This window comes from Scyliorhinus canicula, chromosome 14, assembly GCF_902713615.1.
Source record: "Scyliorhinus canicula chromosome 14, sScyCan1.1, whole genome shotgun sequence".
NCBI classification, from domain to species: domain Eukaryota; kingdom Metazoa; phylum Chordata; class Chondrichthyes; order Carcharhiniformes; family Scyliorhinidae; genus Scyliorhinus; species Scyliorhinus canicula.
In genome coordinates, this window is record NC_052159.1 from 57,519,008 (window position 1) to 57,542,566 (window position 23,559).

Here is a 23,559-nt window from a genome sequence, read left to right on the forward strand (position 1 = left end):
GGATAGGCCATATCTGTGTATGTGTCAGTCATAGCTCAGCTGATAGCACTCTTGCCTCAGTCAGAAAAATGTGGGTTCCAGCACCTCTCTTGGACACCAGCACAAAAATCAAGGTTGACACTTCAATGCAGTACTGAGTGAGTGTTGTCAGTGGAGGTGCCCTCTGAATGTGACCTTAAACTGATGTTCACCGTTTAAAGTGGAGGTAAAAGATCCCATACCACTATTTTGCAGAGGACCAGGGTGTTAACCTTGATGGCCTGGCAATATTTATCTCTCAAATCAATGTCACAAAAACAGGATTATCTCATCATTATCACATTACTATGAGAGAACTTGTTTTGTTCAACTTGATGACACGGTGATGACACAGTCATTCATTCTGACACCTGCTTTGAGATGTCTTTGGTTGTGAAAGTTGCTGTAGAAATGCACATATTTTATTGTTCTCATTGCCACCGCTACACTGCATCCCGCTGCCTCACAGGCAATGGCCTTGGGGCCATCATGATTTAGGAATTCTTGACTCTCGACCATTAAGGCAGCGGTTAAGAAGGAGGTAACAGTAGGAGTTGTTAGGAAAGCAAAGATAGGAGGATTTATGGTGGCAGCCATGAGCTGATTGGTGCACACAAAGTGGCTCCTGTTTGGAGGATTCTGTTTTGAACTTTTTTACCTGGTTCATGGGCACTTTGTTTGTAAAAAGTGCAAAATAATTGGAGGGAGTTGGTTTCTCCTCCCAAGTGGAATGTAGTGATGTGTAATGAAGCAGACTTGATTAGGGAACTTGAGGTGAAGGAACTCTGAGGTGGCAGTGACCACAAATACAATAGAATTTACCCTGCAGTTTGAGGGGGAGAAGCTGCAATCAGATGTAACGGTAACTTCAAAGACATGAGGGAGGAGCTGGCCAGGGTTGACTGGAAAAGTTGCCTAGCAGGGAACACAGTGGAACACCAACGGCAGGCGTTTTGGGGGGTTATTTAGGAGGCACAACAGAAATTCATCCCAAGGAGGAGGAAACATGCTAAGGGGAAGACAAGGCATCTATGGCCGACGAAGGAAGTCAAGGACAACATAAAGAAAAAGCATACAAAGTGGTGAGGATTAGTGGGAAGCCTTTAAAAACGAGCAGAGGTCAACAAAAAAGCAGTAAGGGGGGGCGAAGATTAAGTATGAGTTGAAGCTAGCTAGTAATATAAAGGAAGATAGGAAGAGTTAAGAGAGGCAAAAATAGACATTGGACCACTGGAAAATGTGGTTGGAGAAAATAATAGGAAACAAAGAAATGGCAGACAAACTGAATAGTTACTTTGCATCAGTCTTCACGGTGGAAGACACCAGTGGGATGCCAGAGTTCCAGGAGAACCAGGGGGCAGAGGTGAGTGCAGTGACCATTACTAAGAGAAGGTTCTGGGGAAACTGAAAGGTCTGAAGATGGATAAAACACCTGGACCGGATGAACTACATCCCAGGGGTATAAAAGAGAAGCTCAGGAGATTGTGGCGGCATTGGTGGTGATGTTTCAGGAATCACTGGAGGCAGGAAGGGTCCCAGAGGACTGGAAAGTAGCGAATGTAACACCCCTGTTTGAGAAGGGAGAGAGGCGGAAGATGGAAAATTATAGGTCGGTAGAGTCCATTATTAAAGATGAGATCGCGGAGTACTTAGAAATCCATGATAAAACAGGACTGAGTCAGCACGGCTTCATCAAGGGAGATCATGTCTGACAAATCTGTCAGAGTTCTTTGAGGAGGAAGTACCAAGGAAGCTAGACAAAGGAGAACCAGTGGATGTGATTTATTTAGATTTCTAGAAGGCCTTTGACAAGGTGCCGCATAGGAGACTGAAATAAGTTAAGAGCACATGATGTTAAGGGTAAGCTCCAGGCATGGAGAGAGGATTGGCTGACTGGCAGAAGGCAGAGAGTGGGGATAAGTAGGTCTTTTTTTAGATGGCAGACGGTGACTAGTGGTGTGCCTCGGGGGTCGGTGCTGGAACCACAACTTTTCACAATATACATTAATGATCTGGAAGAAGGAACTGAAGGCACTATTGCTGAGTTTGCAGATGATACAAAGATCTGTAGAGGGGCAGGTAGTATTGAGGAAGCAGGCAGGCTGCAGAAGTACTTGGACAGGCTAGGAGAGTCGGCAACGAAGTGACAGATGAAATACAATGTGAAAAAGTGAGATTATGCACTTTGGAAGGAGAAATGGAGGCATAGACTATTTTCTAAAGGGGCGATGCTTAGGAATTCAGAAGCATAAAGGGACTTGGAAGTCCTTGTTCATGATTCTCTTAAGGTTAATGTGCAGGTTCAGTCGGCAGTTAAAAACGCAAATGTAATGTTGGCATTCGTGTCAAGAGGGCTAGAGTATGCAGCGATTGTGACTTCGGACCACATGCCACATTATGTGGACATGAAGTTTGAAATCGGCCGAGCTCAGAGACCCCCGAGGTGGTTCGATTCAACGCTACTGGTGGACATGGAGGTGGCCTCTGCGATGGAGGACTATGTGGTGTTCAACCAAAATGGGGAGGTCTTGCCTTCCATGTTTTGGGAGGCGTTGAAGGCAGTGGTCGGGGGGGGGGGGGGGGGGGGGGGGGGGTTGTACACTATAAGGCCCACAGGAACAAGGTTGAGAGCGTGGCAAGACAGAGGTTGGTGGATGCCACTGGGCATATGGACCAACGGTACATGGGGCCCTGACCAGGGAGCTGTTAGCAGAAAAGAAGAAGCTACAGGGTGAGTTTGATCTAATAATGACAGAGAAGGCAGTGGGCCAGATTTATTGTTCAAGGGGAGTCTTTTATGAGTAGGGGGAGAAGGGTATCAGTTGAGGGGACAGGCAGCCACACAGCAGATAGCACAGGTGAGGATTGATAACACCAGAAAAAATTAACGAGGCCTTCTACTGCGGCTGTATAGGTCTGAGCCCGAGGGAGGAGGCGGAGGCGGAGGTGGAGCATTTTTTAGATGGGCTGGTATTCCCAGTGGTGGAGACGACAGGAATTGGAGGTGCCATTGGGACTGCAAGAGATATAATGGAGTGCATTGGATTGGATTGATGCAGTCGGAGAAGGCACTGGGGCCAGATGGCTCTCCGGTAGAATTTTGTAAACCGTTTTCGACAATGTTGGTGCCCCTGGGGAATGTATACTGATTAATTGGCGCAGGGGGAGTTGCCAGACATGTTGCGGCAGGCATCGATCAATTGATGCCAAAGAAGGATAAGGACCAAGTGGAGTATGAGTCTTATAGGCCCATCTTCCTGTTAAACATTGATGTTAAGTGCTGGCAAGGTGGCTGGAGGGATGCACACGGAGGACCAGACAGGGTTAAGAGGTGGCAGTTGTCGTGCAGTATTAGGTGACTCTTGAATTATGGTTTAGGGGAAAAACGGCGGAAGAAGGCTTCGACCGGGTAAAATGGAGATACTTGTTTGAGATGCTGGGGCGGTTTGGGTCAACGTTCATTTTGTGGGTGCGATTGCACGGCCAGTGTGAGGACGAACACGAGTTTGCAATATTTTCGGCTACATCAGAGCACAAGACATGGATGCCCGCTGTTGTTGGTGTTGACGATTGAGCCTTTGTATTACGATGGGGTGGGGAGAAGAGAGTGAAAGGAGAGGGAGGAAGGATTGGGCGTCATTATATGCTGATGATCTGTTGTTATATGTTTCAAACCCGCTGGAATGTATGGGGAAATAATGGACCTACTCGGGACGTTTGGTGCCTTTTCTGGGTATAAATTTAAATTGGCAAAGAGTGAGGTATTCTCAGTGAATGCCCAGGGGAGAAGTGCTACTTTGGGAGCCCGGCCATTCAGGTTGGCCAAATCAAGGTTTCGGTATCTGGTAGCTCAGGTGGACCATAACTAGGCCAGATGCATAAGTGGAACGTGACCAGTTTGGTATGGGGGGGGGGGGGGGGGGGGGGGGGGGGGGGTAAAAAGGGCATCTTAAGAGGTGGGATGCCCCATCACTCTCCTTAGCAGGGATGGTGCAGACCATAAAGATAAACATTCTCCTGGGTTTTTATTTTATTTTTTGTTTTCCAGTCCCTTACGACAGTTCTTCCAAAAGCGTTCTTTCGGAGCAGCGAAAAGTTGATCTCGGAATTTGTATGGGCAGGCAAGATGCCCATTGGCTGTAGGTGGTGGGGGGGGGGGGGGGGGAGTTTGCCACTCCAAAACTATTATATGACTAAAGGAGAGGAGCTGGAGATGGTGCATTTTTTTGGGGGGGGGGGGGGGGGGGGCTGGAGTGAAATTAGGCACTGGGTGAATTAGACATCATCCTGTGTCAGGATGAGCCTGATACAGTTTAAGGTTGTGCACATGGCCCATGGGCTCTCCCTGAGGTTGAGGACAAATGAGAGAGGTGCGCAAGGGGGCTTGTGAATCATGTCCATAGGTTCTGGCTTTGCCTGAAGTTAGGTCCCAACCGTAGAGCTTCTGGTGGAAAGGAAAAAGCTGCTGATGGACTTTGACCTGCTCTTCACCAGGAAAGCAGTGTACCAGCTCTGCCAGACAGGGGACCTTCTACGAGCATGGAAACAAAGCTGAGGAAGCAGGTAACCGTGAGGGTGGCATGGTGACGGTGGTTAGCACTGCTGCCTTACAGCACTGATGACCCGAGTTCAATCCCAGCCCCCGGTCACTGTCTACGTAGGTCTCACCCCCACAACCCAAAGATGTTGCCTCTTAATTGGAAAAAAGAATTGGGTACTGTAAATCTAGATTTTTAAAAAAATTGTTGGTCTGATTAGTAAGTTTGCAGATGACACCAAGGTTGGTGGAGTGGCAGATAGTGTTGAGGATTGTCAGAAGATACAGCAGGAGATAGATAGGTTGGAGACTTGGGCAGAGAAATGGCAAATGGAGGTAATGCATTTTGGTAGGTCTAACACAAGAGGGGAAATATACCATAAATGGTAAAACTCTTAGGAATATAGAAAGTCAGAGATCTGGGCATGCAGGTCCACAGGTCTTTGAAAGTGGCAAGACAAGTGGACAAGGTAGTCGAGAAAGCATACGGAATGCTTGCCTTCATTGGATGGGGCATTGAGTATAAAAACTAGCAAGTCATGGAACAGTTGTATCGAACCTTGGTACGGGCGCACAATTCTTGTCACCACACTACCAGAAGGATGTGGAAGCTTTGGAGAGGGTGCAGAGAAAGTTTACCAGAATATTGCCTGGTGTTTGCTATGCGGAGAGGCTGAATAGACTTGAACTGTTTTCATTACAACAGAGGTTGAGGGGTGACCTGATAGAGGTCTTGGAGATTGAGGGGCATGGATAGAGTGGATGGGAAGGCACTTTTCCCCAGGGTGGAGGGGTCAGTCACCAGGGGGCATAGATTTAAGGTTTAGAAGAGATGTGCGAGGTAGGTTTTTTCTTTTTCTTTTTACAGAGGGTGGTGAGTGCCTGGGGAGGTTGTGGAAGCAGATACATTACCGGCGTTCAAAAGGCATCTCGACAAGGGATACGGCACAAGGAAGTGCTGATGGTTTTGACCACGGGTGATATGACTGGTACAGGTGTGGGGCCTGTTCCTGTGCTGTATTGTTCTTTGAAACAACCCATATCAGGAATAACGGCAGAAATGATCAGTGAGGCCTTCCACTGGGGACTGCACAAACCCCCCCACCCCCCGAAGGGTTGTTGCAAAGATGAAGTGGTTCTTCAAAGGATTGGACATGCTAGTTGTGGGAGAGGACAAGAAAAATGGGCTGGAAGCATCAATTGAGAAGTCATGGAGAACATTAACTCCATGCAGGCAGGAAAGCCCTCAGAGCCAGATGGATTCCTGGCAGACTTCTATGAAAGATTTGCCCCAAACTTGCGGAGGAGGTTCACAGACTCATTAGCAAGGGGCACACTGCCAACAATGTTTGCACAAGCCTCAATCTCGCTGATAACCAAGAAAGACAAAGACCCAACTGAATGCAGGTCCTACAGACCCACCTTGCTGCTCAATGTAGTTGTGAAGATACTGGCCAAAATCTTGGCACACCAGAGGGATCCCTGCTGCCTGTTATTATTCGCCTTGGTAATCAAACTATTGTCGACCGCCCTCAGAACAGTGAAAAACTGGAAGGGGATCCAGAGAGGGGACACAGCACAGTGGACCTGCTACTCTTCATATCAGACTCACAAAACAGTTGGAAACTCTCATGACAATCACCCAGGGGGATTCTGAGGAGACATTCACTTGGGCATTCAGAGTAGAGAGTGTTTGCCCATTCATCTGGTATGCTTAAAAGGGACCTTGTGTTAATGAGACCATTCTAGATTGAGATGTACTTTGTAATGTGTTAATCATAAAATCTGTGGAATTGTTAAACTAAGGGCATACTGTACCATAATCCAATTTTTATTGTTAAAACTAATTACCAGTCCTGTGACTGTTCCGTCACATTTTATAAAAAGTATGTTACGGTCTTTTAATTCAGGCTTCCAGTCTGGAATCTTAACTCAGCCAAGAAGCATCATGCATACACTTTTAATAGTTCGGATTCTTGCCTTATTGGATGGTTGGGCACTAGATTCTTATAATTGAGTTGGGTTACGACTGACTTTTTGATCTGTATTCCGGTCAGCCCTTCCTGTATATTTGTGCAGCATTTGGTTACAATGGGAAGTACTTCATACCCACCTATTAATTGCCACTAAGAATGGAGTGAGAGCCATATACTGCATTGCTGCAAACAATGCACTGATGCTAACTATGCACAGAGAACAGAGACAAATTTGGTTACCCTTGAACTGTGGATTGAAGGTGCCGACAGGATTGAATCATTATAGTTTTTTGTACTAGATTCTTCTTTGCCAGGAACAAAGAACAAGGCTGAGGTTCTATTCCTTATTTCTTTCATTATTTTTCTTACCCTCCATCTTGTCACATTCTTAATTTTATTATGCTGGGGATTATCACCAATATCACTCAGCTAAGCAACTACAAGTTCCATCTGTAAAGGTCTTGCTTGTGCCCTCAAGGGTAGTCCTTTATTATTATTTTTTACAGCTGAATTACGTTTGGCCCACTCCTTCTTGGAGTCGGCCTTTATTGAGTGAATCCATCTCCAATATTTTTTCCCTTCCAACAATCTTGCCATTCGACAAGCAATGTTGGCCAATCCATAGCATGTGGCATATTGATGCTGTTTATAGAAACACACAATATTAAGTTGTTATAGTTGAGGCAACATTACTGCCTAGACTGTTTGTCAGCTGACTCTCATTGAACAAGGAAGAATTAGCCGCGTCACTGTTAGCAGGAGTCACATTAGTCAGAGCATAACTGTATCAGTTCAACTGATGTGCAAGCTGAAAGGACACTTGCTCAGTAAAGCACAAAAAATAATGATTTTAGTTATTTGGTTTCTGTTCACTCTGGGTGTTGTGGGACTGCTCTGTAGTGCTAATTTAAAAAAACAATGCAGGCCTGTGGCAGTATGATTGCTCAGTTACTTCTGGAATCTAAGGATACGGGATGCGAACTGGAAAACTTTTAACTAGTAGATGGTGATTTTCACAATAGAGTTATCTGAGCAAAAACATTGCTGTATGGCTGCCAAGGTAGGTTGAAATATTTCAATTCATTTTGGCAAGCTAGGGTGTTACTACATCTATTAATTTGAAGGCTGAACGAAATATTTAGATCTGTTGGAATGGTGATTAAAGGTGAACACTATAAGCAAGGGGGTAAAATGGCATTGAGGGTAGGCAGGAATGTGGATGAGGTTACAATCGGATCAGCCGTGGTCTTGTTGAAAGGCAGAGCAGGGTTAAAGGTGTTATGGGCCAGGGTTTAGAAAACTCCACAGTATATCATGGAGTTCACCTGATCTACAACTGTTTATTGAATTTGGCTAGGATGAGCAAAAGTGCCTGCCTTTCGAGCTTTATTAAACAGAGTTCTTAGGTGCTTGTAAGCAAAAAACAAGCTTTATTCTACAAATTTAGTTAAAATTTGTATAAACACACTAAGAATGTTATCAACTACAAACACAGCTACTGTAATCTATATAACCCTTAATTAATTCCCCCTTAACTGCTCCAATTTAATAACAAAATCCAAGTAAACCTAGAAAAACCTTTTCAAAGGTGTGGCCCAGCACATGGCATTCTTACTGGTAGAAGATTTGTTCCCCTTTTCAAACAGCAGATTTGAATTCCTTACAAAAGCAATTATCTCTTTTAAGTTATCAAGCAGTCTGGGAACAGCTTTTAAAATGAAGATAGAGACATTTTTCAACCTGTGCAGTTCATTGCTGGCACCTTTCCCGAACTGGAACTCGACCGGTCTAGTCTCTGATCTGGAACAGTGTGAAAATCTCCTCCCATCGCTTCATACTGCTCCGCAGCTGGGGGTTCCAATTTATAAAGTCGACTATAGAATTCACGAAACACATCATTTACCTCCCCCTCATATCCTTTACCTTCCCAATTTCCCTTGCCGCCTTGTTATCCCCATTTTCAAAAGGTTTGTGCAATTGTTCTATTAATATTGACGGAGTACTTCCACAACACTGATATACAATAACTTGACAGAGTTCATCAAAAGTCAAATTTATCAAAACAACAAAGCTTTATTTTGTTCTTCAAAACAGTAAAAAGATTTTTTTTCAATGGCAAATTTACAAAACCTGCATTGTAGCTTATCTTGCATTGTATAATATTCATCACTTGAACTTGGGCAAGCACACAAATCAAGTTTTCTAAAAGCCCTGTGGGACTGGAACATGAATGCTGTAATCACACTTCCTTCATATGATCTTATAATGGTAAGTAAACATCATTTTTTTTTTTTTAAAAGGACGCCATAACATCTGTTACTCCAGTGATGGAGACATTCAAGTATCCACATACATCAAAGTATCTACCTATTTTGTGGCCCTTGGCTGGGAATCATCGTCACCTTTCAAACCACTTTCTTTGTCTCAGATTTTAGAAAGGTCAGGGTCACAATCTAATATTTCCAAATTTAAAGATGTAACATTCAGCACCAAAATGTTCATGATGCTCAGAACACCATGCAAAAAGAAAATTAACTAAACTTTAATCATGTTCCATTGTAAAGCACCTCAGTGGAAATGCTACGGCCAGACACGACTTCAAAAGAGAAGCAGGAAAAATCAGAATTTTCTTGCCAATCCTGATAAGTCATGGGACACTAGTCTGAATAATAGTTACCATGGTTTTAATAATCTTACATTTTTACAGCATTACTGGCTACACTGTTTCAATTGCCTATCTTGATTGTATTCCAGTTTTTAAAAATATCACATATTGGTGTCTAAATCTGATGAAAAGTAGTGTAATTTAATCACCAAGGATATTGCTTCAATGTGCAATGTTATGAGTTATATCTATAATATGTATTTGATCAAAGAATAAACCGTATCCTTTACTACGTCATACATAACAGGTCAATTTTAACCTTCACTATTAAAATCTTGCCAATGTTGAAGATAATACTAATATTTTAACATGTGGTGAATATGGCCATCTGATCACCATAGTTTGGTTAGCATCAAATTCTACTAGACAACACTGCTATGGAGTTCAGGTTTGTATAGTTAAGTTCAATGCTTTCCAGTCACTGATGTTAAAATGTCACACTTTGATGTCTGCTCCACTCTGTTCTTTTTTCCCTAGTTTTTCTCATTTTCAACAAATAAATAACAAAAGAAAACAAACAAAAACGAATACAATTCCAATCCCCCAAACAGCACCCCATTCAGTACACATGCCAAACCTTCACCAGTACTTTCCAAGTAAAAGAAGAAAATTGTCAGTCAATCAGTAAACAGTATAAAATCAAGAACGATAACCCCAACCCCCTCCCCAATGTTCGATGACAACCAATTGTCGAAAGTGCATAATAAAACAGTCCCCATGAATTGTAGAGCCCCTCCTTCAACCCCCTCAGCTCGAACCTCACCTTCGAGAGTCAGAAATTCCAGCAGGTCCCCCTACCAAACCCAGGCACAGGGCGGAGAAGCTGACCTCCACCCCAACAGGACCCACCTCCGGACAATCAGCGAGGCGAAGGCTAAACATCTGCATCCTGTGCTCACCTGCAGCTCGGGCCGGTCCAATAACCCGAAAATGGCTTCATGGGGTCCTGGTTCCAAGTTCACGTGTAGTACCCCTGAGATGACATTGAAAACCTCCCTCCAATACTTCTCCAGCTTTGGACAGGACCAAAACATATGTACATGGTTTGTGGGGCTCCACCTATAGCGCTCACATACATCCTCAACGCCCTGAGAGTGGGCTCATCCTCGCCCTCGTGAGGTACGCCCTATACACGACCTTTAGCTGCATCAGCCCCAACCTTGCCCGTATGGTTGAGTTTACCCTCCGGTGCACCTCACATCACAAACCATCTTCCTCCCACTTGGCTTTGATCCCCTCCATGGACACCCCGTCCTCCCCTAGATTGCCGACACCACTCCATTCCCCCTGCTGTCAATACCTCTTCCAACAATGGCGCTATCGGGAATCTCTGAGCCTCCTTCCTAGCAAAGTCTCAGAGCTGCAGGTACCCAAATCCTTCCCCTTGCCCCAGTCCAAAGTTCTCGCCCAACCTCGCAAAACGTTCCCCCAGGAACAGGTTTTTTAATACCCTGATCCCCATTTCTGAAATATGCCGTCCAGCTTCCCTGGCTGAAGCCAATGAGTCCCCCTAATCGGCATCTCCCCTGACCCAGCATCCAGCTTAAAGTGCTGCCTCAACTGCCCCCTAATCTTCAGTGTGCCACCACAGGATTCCCAGAGTATTTACCCGGGGCCATTGGGAGTGATACGCTTACCAACACCCTCAACTCAGATCCCCTGCACAGACTCTCCTCCAGTCTAACCCACTGGGACTCTGCCTTCTCCAACCCAACTTCGCCATTTGCCGCTCAATAGTAATATAATAAATTCGCGAGGCCCAACCTCCTGCCTGCCACCTTCTCTGCAGGACCACCTTACTAACACTGACTACCCCGCCCCACATGAACGAGGCGATCAACTTGTCCACTTACATTAAAAAAGCCTTTGGCAAAGAGACCGGCAGGCACTGAAGTAGAAACAGAAATTGTGGCAACACATTCATTTTTAATCGCCTGTACCCGACCCACCAGTGACAGAGGGAGGCTAGCCCTCCCCACCAAGCTAGCAATATTGTACCTACAGAGCACCCCCCACCCCCGCCAGTCCCGCACCATCAGCACCCCCAGATACCTGAAGTGTTTTGCTGCCCTGTGGAATGGCAGACCTCCCACTCCCGGCCAGACACCACAAAGTATTCACTCTTTTCCAGCTTTAATTTATATCCTGAAAAAGACCCAAAAGTTCAGAGAAGTTATGTTCCCCATCAGCGCACTCGGCTGATATACGTAGAACAATAAATCGCCTGCGAACAGACACCCCCATGTTCCAACCCCTATACTATTCTGTTCCACAGCCCTGGGCTCCTTGAAGCGATGGCCAAAGGCTCTATTGCTGATGCAAATAACTGAGAGGACATAGGAACCTATGCCTGGTATCCCAGTGCAGGGCAAAGTAATCCAAACTCATTGTTTGTGCGGACACTCACCCTCAGTTCCTTATATAATAGCCGTACCCATTCCATGAATCTCGGCCTGATCCCAAACCTAAAAACCGCAATCAAAGATCCCCATTTTAATCGATCAAATGCCTTTGTCTGCACCCAGCACAACCACCACCTCTGTCTCCTTTCCCTTAGCCGATGTCATGATTAGATTTAATATTCTCCTAATATTTGAGAAAGCTGCCTTCCTTTCACGAACCCCGTCTGCCCCCCTCCCATCCCCCATCACCTTCGGGAGTCACCCCTCCAACCCAGCTGTCAGGACCGCCAGTATCTTTGCATCAACATTCAGTAGGGATATAGGCCTGTGTGTCCCACACTTCGTCGGGACCTTATCTTTCTTTAATAACAAGATGTGGAGATGCCGGTGTTGGACTGGGGTGAGCACAGTAATAAGTCTTACAACACCAGGTTAAAATCCAACAGGTTTGTTTCACTAGCTTTCGGAGCACTGCTCCTTCCTCAGGTTAATAACAAGGAGATTGAGGCCTGCCCCAATGTTTGTGGTAGCACCGGGTTCCCTATTACCTGCTCAAACATACCCACCATCAGCAGCGCCAATGTATCCTTAAATTTCTTGTAATATTCCACTGGGAATCCATCTGGCACCAACACTTTCCCCAATTGCATCCTCCCAATTGCCTTCTTTACTTCCTGTTCCCCTACTGATCTCTACAGTGTGACCCTATCTTCCTCCTCCAGCCTCGGATACTCCAATCCGTCCGGGAACACCCACATCCTCCAATCCTCCCCCGGCAGCTCCGACCCATACATGTTTTCATAAAATTCTTTAATCTGGTCCGGGACCACCACCAATTTCCCCGTCCTATCCCACGCCTGGTCAATTTCCCTCGCCACCGCCTCCCTCCAAAGTTGCCAGCATGTGCCTTCTCCCCATACTTATAAATCACTCTCCTCGCCCGCCTCAGTTGCCGCACCGCATTTCCTGTGGATAACTGATCAAAGCTAGCCTGTAACTCCCTCCTTCTGTTCAAAGGTGCTGCATGTACGAAACACAGCCAAGTATCACACACTGTAATTATCTCCCTGGCACCCAAATGTATATTCCCCCCCCCAACCCCCGCAAACAGTCGCCTACTTACGTGGTGTAAATAATTTTGCCACGTGTACAGAGCTGCCGCTGTCGAGCTGGTGCACAATACCCTACCATTTATTCTATTTCATATTTTATTGTATTTTATGTTGGGGTGTGCCCTTCTCTTCTAGATATGTGTGTATATATATATGTTTCTTATTCTGTTACAAAACGGTAATTATACCTTGTTCAAAAACCCAGCAAAAAAACATTTATAAAAAAAAAAGGTGCTGCATGTGCATCCCCGGTGTACCTCCTATCCACCTCTAATATCTCATCTATCAGCCTTTGATATAGAACATACGGTGCAGAAGCAGGCCATTCGGCCCATCGAGTCTGCACTGACCTACTTAAGCCTTCACTTCCACCCTATCCCCATAAACCCAATAACCTCTCCTAACCTTTCTGGACACTAAGGGCAATTTAGCATGGCCAATCCACCGAACCTGCTCGTCTTTGGACTGGGAGGAAACCGGAGCGCCCGGAGGAAACCCACACAGACACGGGGAGAACGTGCAGACCACACAGACAGTGACCCAGCGGGGAATCGAACCTGGGACCCTGGCGCTGTGAAGCCACAGTGCTATCCACTTGTGCTATGCTGTTCCCTCTCTTTATTCACCTTGGCTGTAAACAATATCACTTTCCCCCTCACTACCACCTTCAGGGCCTCCCATACCACCGCCTGCGATACTTCCCCTTTGCAGTTAAAGCCCACGTACTCACTTTCCTGATCTTCTCACAAAAACTTTGGTCTCCCAGCAACCCCACGTCCATTCTCCATCCCAATCTCTGTGTTTTCCCCTTCAGGACTATGTCCGCCCAATGCAGTGCGAGATCCGAAATTGCGATCTGACCTCTAACCCCAGCCAACAGCGCCTTCCCTACTACAATTCTAACCTTGAATAGACCTTATGAAGAGAGGTGAAAAATGAATACTCTCGCTCCCTTGCGCACAAGAACCTCCACCCCTCCCATTTTCCTCACAAGCCCAGTCAGTGCCTTCACCACCTCCCCCAGGACTGGCCGATCAAGCGCAGCTGTGACCTGTCCAAACTTGGCACTTGCACCAAGTTCCAATCCCCTCCCACTACTAGCTTGTGCGAACTCAAGCCCGGAATGGCTCCAAACACCTTCCTCACAAACCTTGCATCATCAAAGCTAGGGCCATACACACTTGCCAACACCGCCAACCTCCATCCAATGCCCTTGTTACCGTCACATATCTACCCCCCCCCCAGTCCGCCACCACCTTCTCCATCTGGAAACTCACTCTTTTACCGCCCAAAACTGCTACACCCGCGCGGGCGCTGCTGTCAAACCCCTAATGACATATTTGACTTACCCAGCCCTTCCTGAGCCTCACCCGATCTTTCACCCTCAGATGAGTCTCCAGTAGTGTGGTAGTCACCACTGATGTATATATTGTATGTATAGGATGTTGATATAGGTGCTTTACGGTAAGGCCCCTGTACTACAGGTACGGGGGTAGATCCCTGCCTGCTGGCTCCGCCCAGTAGGCAGAGTATAAATATGTGCGCTCCCCGTACAGCAGCCATTTCGTCAGCTGCTGTAGGATACCACACATCTGTGTAATAAAGCCTTGATTACATCCTACCCTCGTCTTTGCGTAATTGATAGTGCATCAAGTAGCATAACAACATGGGCCTTTAATCTTTTTAGGAGCACAAATACCCACCTTTTCACTGCCCCACCCGCCGACATTCCCCGTAACTATCCTGGCTGAGGGTCTCTTCCCCCCCCCCCCCCCCCCCCCCCCCCCCCCCCAACAACATTCCACATAACTATCCTATCCGAGGCGCCCCGCCCGCCATCATTATAACTGGGTTTGGCCCGTCCCGTCGTTGCCATCAAGCCCCTCCTCCCCCCCCCCCATCAAAATCCCCCTATCCACTTCCTCTCGAAAACACTTCAACCAGTATCAGTCCCCCCCCCCCCCCCCCCCCCCACTTTTCACACCTCCTAGGCCCATTACAAAAAATCCCAACTCCTACCTTATCCAAATAGGTAGCTTTACCCCATTTAGCACATGTAGCATGAAATTTAAAAAAAGAAAAAAAAACTAACTATATACAATCTTCTTCCCCCCCCACCCTTGGTCCAAGACCAATCCTCAGTCCTATTTCTCACTTCTGCCCCAGACCTGCCTTCACAAACGCCTCTGCCACTTACACCATCCCGAAATAAAAATCTTTGAAGTTGCAGGTCACCCTCAACTTAGCTGGGTACACAATGCCGAACCGCACATCACTGTTATACAGTGCTGTCTCCACTCGGCCGAAGGCCGCCCGCAACCTCGCCGACTCTACGGTTAGTTTTTGGTAAATACGTATACCAGCTCCAGCCTGCTGCACCTCCTGCTTCTGTTTTGCCCAACTCAGGACCTTCTCCTTCACGTGATGCCTGTAGAAGCAAATAATTACTGCTCGCGACAGCTCATGCGCCTTTGGTTTGGGCCTCAACGACTGATGAGCCTGATGAGTTTGTACCGGGAGGGATCTTCCCCCTCCCCCAACAGCTCTGCCAACATCTTGGCAAAGTACTCCGTCGGCCTCGGGCCCTCCACCCCTTCATGCAGGCCCACAATTCTCAGATTTTGCTGTCTAGGTTTGTTTTCCAGGTCCTCCACCTTGGCTCGCACACCTTTGTTGGCCTTGACCTCCCTCTGCAGCTCCTCACCCATCGAGGTGAGCTGATCGCTCTGTTGCAACAAGACCTCCACCACTCCCTTCAGTTTCTCACCCTGCTCTGTGAGCACCTGTTATTTGTTGAAAAAATGCTCCTGGGATCGGGAATTAAATTCTAAAAAAAAAATCAAGCCTCAAGCAGGAGCCACCCAACGTGTGACTTCCTCCTACATGCCGCCACCTGAAGTCCTGCTCCACTCTATTCACTAACAAATTGAATATACTATGTGTTCTGTATTGCTGCATAGTTATCATGTGGGTTGTCATTCGTGGAAGTAACCTTCTGTCCCAGGGCTCATCTGGATTGAGTACATGGGTTTAAGTTTCACTTCAGTGTTGTGTTGACCATCCCCAGTTTTCAAAAACCCTCAGTTTAGGTCAGGTCTCTCCCACCAATGATGTTTAATAAATTTGTTACAACAAATATAGCTTTGTACTGAAGAAATAATAAGCATTGCAACTGGAAAGTGCAACCAGAACCAGAGTAATTAAACCAAAAAACTGAATGTTGTTATGCATGCTTCATATTGTGCCACCTATTATTATTGGATGTAAACTATTTATGCATTCAAATTGCCACTCATTTCCCAGAACTACATGACTCGTTAGAACTTTGTGCAATGTCTTTTATGGTGCATAACCCTCAGTAGTCTTAATTGTTTTTCTGCAAACTTAATTATGCACAATATTGTCAAATGTGCCAACTGTTTGGTTTTTCATTTTCAACAATTGTTTTCTTCCCATGACTCCACACCTTTCACAAATTCAACACCCCAAAGCAATTTACTGTATAATCCAAGTACCTTTGAAGTGTGGCCACTTGTCATGTAGGTCAGTTCCTGTGGCACAATTTTTAAGAGGTCTCTAACCAGGTCATAGTCAATATTTACTCCCCAAAAAAGTTTTCATTTCTCTTTGTGGGACCTTATATGCAGACTGGCTACCTCATTTCCTACACCACAACAGTCACCATAGGAAATAAGTGATTTCTGATTTTAATACTAAAACATTACATTTTTCACAAACAAAACAGATCAATATGTGCCACCCTTTGGATAGTGCTTGGCTAATACAAGTTTAGTTCTTGGGTAACTTTACAGCGAGGGACCGAATAGTCATGAAAAATCCTCCACTCTGCTTTGCATTCACTATTTCATGGAATTTTGTTTTTTGGAAGTAAACGGACTCAAATCTTTATCCTTGTTGCTATTGATTGGTAGGTGATTTCATTTAACAATTCATGGTCACTTAATAGTTCCCAACTTGGAATTGTGACTGCTATCCTCCATGTCTATTAGAATTATGCATAACTGTATGTTTTCCCTGGGATGTATAACTTATTGGTCTGAATTTTTCACAGCTGTTTGTCCTGTTTCTGGATGACCAAGTACAGGAAAACATTGGTAAGCCTGCCAAGATAGAATTTAAGGCTGCAAAGAAGTGCAACTGATCAGTGTGGCCCCCAAGCCAGCATCACCACTAGCCACACTATATTTTGGCAATTTCCCCCACCAACAGGACTGAAAAACTAACTGCAATACAAGAACCTGTCACAATTATAATAATTACGCAGCAGAGGTGGCGGAACAGTGGTATAAAGTTTGGAAGGAGTTGCCTCAGGAGTCCTCAACATGGACTCTAAACCCCATGAAGTCTCATGGCTTCAGGTTAAACATGGGCAAGAAAACCTCCTGCTGATTACAATGGACCACCCACCGTCAACTGATGAATCGGTACTCCTTCATGCTGAACACTACTTGGAGGAAGCACTGAGGGGTGGCAGGGGTACAAAATACACTCTGGGTGGGGGAATTCAATGTCCATCACCAAGAGTGCCTTAGTAGTAGCACTACCGACTGAGCTGGCCGGGTCCTAAAGGACACAGCTGCTAGACAGGGACTGCAGCAACTCATGAGGGAACCAAAAGGGAAAAATATACTTGACCTTATCCTCACCAACCTGCCTGCTGCAGATGCATCTGTTCATGACAGATCAGTAGAAGTGACCACTGCACAGTCCTTGTGGAGACAAAGTCCCATCTTCATATTAAAGGATACCCTCCATTGTGTTGTATGACACTACCACAGTGCTAAATGGGATAGACTTCAAACAGATCTAGCAACTCAAGACTGGTCATTAATGAGGTGTTATGGGCCACCATTAGCAGCAGAATTGTACTCAACCACATTCTGTAACTTCATGGCCTGGTATATCTTACTCTACTATTACCACCAAGCCAGGTGATCAATCCTGGTTCAATGAAGAGTGCAGGAGAGTATGCCAGGAGCAACACCAGACGTACTGAAAAATGAGGTGTCAACCTGGTGAAGCTACAATACAAGACTACTTGTGTGCCAAACAGCGCAAGCAGGAAGCAATAGAGCTAAGTGATTCCACAACAAACACATCAAATCTAAGCTCTGCGGTCCTACCTCATCCAGTTGCGAATGATGGTGGACAATTAAACAGCTCATGGGGAGGAGGCTCCACAAATATCCCCATTCTCAATGATGGACGAGCCTAATCTGTTCCAGTACAGCTACAGCACTGCATCTATCTGGCAATGTGGAAAATTGCCCAGATGTGGCCTGTACACAGGAAACAGGACAAATCCAACCCAGCCAATTACCACCCCAGTCTACTCTTGATCATCGGCAAAATCATGGAAGGAGTCATCAACAGTGCTATCAAGCGGCACTTACTCAACAATAACCTGCTCACAGACACCCAGTTTAGGTTCTGCCAGGGTCACTCAGCTCCTGACCTCATTTCAGCCTTGGTTCAAACATGGACAAAAGAGCTGAATGCCAGAGGTGAGGTGAGAGTAACAGCTCTTGATATCAAGGCAGCATTTGACTTGAGTATCGCATCAAGGAGCCCTAGCAATACGAATCAATGGGAATCAGGGAGAAAATGCTCTGCTGGTTGGAGTCATATCTGACACAAAGGAAGATGGTTGTGGTGGTTGGAGGTCAATCACCTCAGCACCAGGATATCACTACAAGAGTTCCTCAGGGTGGTGTCCTAGGTCCAGCCACCTTCAGCTGCTTCATCAATGACCTCCCTTTCATCATAAGGTCAGAAGTGGGGACGTTTGCAGATGACTGCTCAACTTCCAACACCCAAATGCAGCAAGACCTACATACGTGCCACACGAGTGCCAAGCAATGACCATCTCTAACAAGAAAGGATATAACCAACGCCCCTTGACATTCAGTGGCATTACCATCGCTGAATTCCCCACAATCAACAACCTGGAGGTTAGCATTGACCAGAAACTGAACAAGGCTAGGCCTATTAATACTGTGGCTACCAGAGCATGCCAACGGCTAGGTAGGAATCCTACAGCGAGTAACTCACCTCCTGACCCCCAAAGCATGTCCACCATCTACAAGGACAAGTCAGGAGTGTAATGGCATACTTTCTACTTGCTACCCCTTCCACAAACATTCAATCCCTCACCAACGAACAGTGGCAGTCGTGTGTACCATCTACAAGATGCACTGAAGTAACTCACCAACGTTCCTTAGACAGCACCTTCCAAACCCACGACCACTACCATCTAGGACAAGAACAGCAGATACCTGGGAACGCCTGGAGACACCCCTCAAAGTCACTCACCACCCCGACTTGGAAATATATTGTTGTTCCTTCACTGTCATGGGAGTCAAAATCTTGGCATTCCCTCCCTAATAGCACTGTGTAACATGTCAAGGATTATAGCAGTTCAAGAAACAAACACACCACCACCTTCTGAAGATGGGCAATAAATGCTGGCCTAACTAGCGACGCCCACATCCCGTAAATGATTTTTAAAAAAATTAACCTGATGCAGAAAGATCTGAGAAACAAAGCCCACCAAATCAAATTCCAAAACAATTATGCCAGAGCTTGGTATGCGTAGTCAAATTGCCATTTTTGATACAATACATAAATGTGCTTCTTTTTGATCTGATGTACAGATTTTAGTTAAATCTTAAGTGCCTACTTATAAACAAATGAAAATACCTCAATACATTTTCCCGAGCCTCGAGGTTTTACAATATTGGTGACTTTCATCCTAATTGACTGTTTCAAGAAATAATAAATGGAAGCATGTTACTAGTAACACTTGAGAAAATAACTTTATTGAAAGTATGAACTTTTGCTTCAAACAACCAATAAATGTACATAAATCTGACAAAACTGCTCTCAAACAGCAGAATTAGTTACCATAATTGGTGTTGTTAAGACTCAGTAAAAAAAATAATAACACGGCACTGCAACATTCTTGGCAGAGAAAAAAACCCTCAAGTTTTATAGTTGAACTACCATGAACTTATCCAATTCACTCAATTGTCAAGAAAATGAAGGTATGCTAATTACCCAAAAAAGAAAACTCTGAGAAATTAACTTTAATTAGCTGTAAACTACAGTTTGCTGTTAATGCAGTTACCAAAAAGAATTCAACGATAAACATCCCGCAGAATCTTGTCCAGTTTGAAGGTTGTCCAATACCTTGTTGTTATTCTGTTTTGTGGAGAGAATAGATAGTAAAATATTTTCCTTCTGTACATTCTCAAAGTATTAAAGCTATGAAATTATGTTTTTATTAGGTAGAAACGTTTCAGTCTTAACTACACTGTACCATACTCTCTCATACTTCAATGTCTTGAATGGGTAGTGGGACAACAACTGGTAGACCTTCTACGGTCTCAAACTGGTACGTTTGGATACCAGATATGAGGATGGTGGTGTTCCAGAATATAGTACTGAAAGCTATGTTTATTGCCTATTTTCTATTCAGTCCTCTACTTTCTTCCAACCATACCAATGATATATGAAGCATAAAATATATACACGTATTCAGTTACCATGCAAGAGGGCTCATCTTCCATTACTGATTGGAATTAAATTACCGAAGGCATTTCATAATCTATTTAGAAAAACCGTACCATTCAGTTATCCAAAACACAGGTGGGAAATGGAGGAAAGAAGAAACAATCAAGTTTATTTAAAAACCTACCTTTACATATCCAAATCTGCAAGACCTTTTTCTACAAGTGGAAGGTGAATCAGTGATCCTTCTTCATACAGAAATACAGAAACTTCTGGACATAAGCTCTGAAGAACATTTTAGGTTTAGAAAAATACCAGTTTTAATGAAAAGTAACATGTAAAACACGAGTAAAACAGATTTTATTCACAGATAGCGATCACTACATGAGAATGCAAAAATTCAAGATTGCACCAATGTTTGAAAATGCCACGAAGAGCACAAGTTGAAATACCAGTGTCCGATTGTATACACAGGGCAAGAACCGTATATATAATTGATGTCTGGATAAAATTGCAGTTAATGCTGGCTGAAATTGTGAAGATCAGCCAGACACAAGTTGGATAAAAAGTTTACGATTAACTGCCTTTCCTTTTCAAATTTTTTATTTCACACCTCGAAGCAATCTTTTATATTTGATTTTGAAGTTTCCCAACTCAGAGACTACCATGCCTACATCAGAATTATGTTCCTTTAAATAACTACATTTGTTCTATTTGACATTTAAATATATTTTTACAATAAATATCTTCTTTTTACAATAAAATTACAGGCAGGTTTAATTAGCAGCAATTAAAAACAGAAACTGCCAACTGCAATACCTGCTTTATTTTTCACTCTAACCTTGCTCAAGCACTCCGGTTAATTATTAACCAGGTTTAATCAGATTACTTACCACCAAGAATGCTGTAAGTTGATTCCCTTGTACAATGTCAACCATTGTCCATAGAGCTTCCATGGACCAATCTGGACTGTAAACAAGTCGGTCCATGTCATTCATTAAAGCTGGGGGCTTAAACCCTGCCAGCTTAACTTTGATGGCTCGAACTGGATACTTTACCAAGTGTGCAGGGATCTGACGAAGCCTGCCATGAAAATTAGAGCATATATATCACAATTAATACTTGGGCACATTGTTGAGGAGAAAAGAGGTCTTATGGAATAATAGAGGCTGTGCAGTCAATCATGGATTAAGTTAACTGCAGGAGTTTCAAAGCAGGAAATATTTTGGTGATAGTTCTTACTGCGGCCTTGGATCTGAGGTCCAACATCTTTCTAGATTACAAATCATGCAGCAGAGCAAAGAAAGGGGCTTCAAGTCCCATTATTGCTTGAATAAAGCTAAGTACTGAGAGGTTAATACACCATGGTGTATGCACTTGCTATCTTCAGAGTAACATGCCTCTTCCCTCACCAGCTCACTGGCAACATACAAAAGAATCATGACTACATACTACATCCAAGAAACCACCACAGAACTTCACTATTCTCTGCCTATGGTTACAAGCAAAATCAAATACTGAAGTGGAAGCCCTTCTCATTGTAGAAAATTCTCCGGTTTCATGGTTACAATCTATATCTCCCCGCACCATTTTGGTTTAGGACGCTGTGCAGCTAAATGTGTCACTTTGATCTATTTCCCACGAAAAACAAACACGGGTGGCACAGTGGTTAGCACTACTGCTTCACAGTACCAGGCATTCGGGTTCAATTCCAACCTTCACTGTGTGGAGTTTGCACATTCTCCCCGTGTCAGCATACGTTTCCTCCCGGTGCTCCGGTTACCTACCACGTCCAAAGATGTGTAGGTTAGGTAGGTTGGCCATGCCAAACAAATTGTCCTTTCTGCCCAAAGATTAGGTGGAATTATGGGGACTGTGCGGAGGAGTGAGCCTAATTAGGGTGCTGTATTAGAGGTCGATGCAGATTCGATGGGCCGAATAGTCTCCTGAACTGGAAAGATTTATGAAAAGCAGCATAATTTCTGAACAACAACAAATTTAAATTAAACCATAATCTCCATTTTAAATATGTTCAGAAATTTAAAAATTAAGCAAAACATGAAAAAAACTATTTTTGTTACCCCACTTCTCTCTCAAACTAATCAAATAGTTGCTGTACTTTTAATGAGAAAATGGTTGTATGTCTATTCATAATGTCCACATGAAAATATGTAGTTCACCATAACACAAAATAAGGTCTGTACAAATGTGAAAGCTAAAACATATTTTAGGTAGTTACCTGTAATCTGGTAGAGATGCAGTCGAGCCAAAGTCAACATGCTGCACAAGGATCATTAATGGTTGGACTTTAGCTAGTGACAGTACTTTTGCTCTGTACCATCGCCCATCACTATATTCAGCAAGGCAAGGCATTTCTGCAAATGACCAAATTTCAAATCAGAGAAGCCGACAAAAAAATGGATTTTCCTTAATATTAAATGTATTAGTCTCATTGCACAACACCCAGTTCAAGATGGGCAGCACAGTAGCATGGTGGTTAGCATAAATGCTTCACAGCTCCAGGGTCCCTGGTTCGATTCCCGGCTGGGTCACTGTCTGTGCGGAGTCTGCACGTCCTCCCCGTGTGTGCGTGGGTTTCCTCCGGGTGCTCCGGTTTCCTCCCACAGTCCAAAGATGTGCGGGTTAGGTGGATTGGCCATGATAAATTGCCCGTAGTGTCCTAATAAAGTAAGGTTAAGGGGGGGTTATTGGGTTACGGGTATAGGGTGGTTACGTGGGTTTGAGTAGGGTGATCGTGGCTCGGCACAACATCGAGGGCCGAAGGGCCTGTTCTGTGCTGTACTGTTCTATGGCCTCTTCCCTTGCTGGATCCTCATTGTATTGGTGCAGAAAACTATCCCGTGTACACTATTGTACTGTGACTAATTTGACTCACTCAATCTATATGTCCCTATTTTTTAGTGTCATTATCTGATACAGGCCCTTGATTTATCTGCCTCTCACTTGTGTGCACATTATCCCAGCGTCTGCGTAGGTTTCCTCTGGGTGCTCCGTTTCCTCCGAGTCCCGAAAGACATCCTTGTTAGATGAATTGGACATTCTGAATTCTCCCTCAGTGAACCCGAACAGGCAGCATATTGTGGCGACCAGGGGATTTTCACAGTAGGGGATGTGACACTAATAAAGATTGTTATTACTATTTTCTTATTCTCGTTGCTGTCTTTGTCTTTTGTTCTCGATTCACCCGCTCTGAATCTTTACATAGGCTCCCACCCCCCTGCCATATTAGTTTAAACCTTCCCCAACCAGTCTAGCAAGTACCTCGGTCCAGTTTGTACAGGCCCCACCTCCCCCAGAA

General features: G+C 44.6%; 1 protein-coding gene across 2 annotated transcripts in view; it reads right to left on the reverse strand.

Moving 5' to 3' along the window:
- Positions 1–19,801: 19,801 nt before the first annotated feature.
- Positions 19,802–23,559, reverse strand: part of rnf17 (ring finger protein 17) — a 211,847-nt gene continuing 208,089 nt past the window's right edge. For both annotated transcript variants that reach the window (XM_038817770.1, XM_038817769.1), the window contains exons 32-35: positions 22,480–22,615; positions 21,134–21,323; positions 20,428–20,525; positions 19,802–19,931 (exon numbers count right to left, since the gene is read on the reverse strand). In XM_038817770.1, coding sequence (XP_038673698.1) covers positions 20,430–20,525; positions 21,134–21,323; positions 22,480–22,615 — 422 coding nt within the window. In that variant the 3' untranslated portion in view covers positions 19,802–19,931; positions 20,428–20,429. The remainder of the gene's footprint in view (positions 19,932–20,427; positions 20,526–21,133; positions 21,324–22,479; positions 22,616–23,559) is intronic.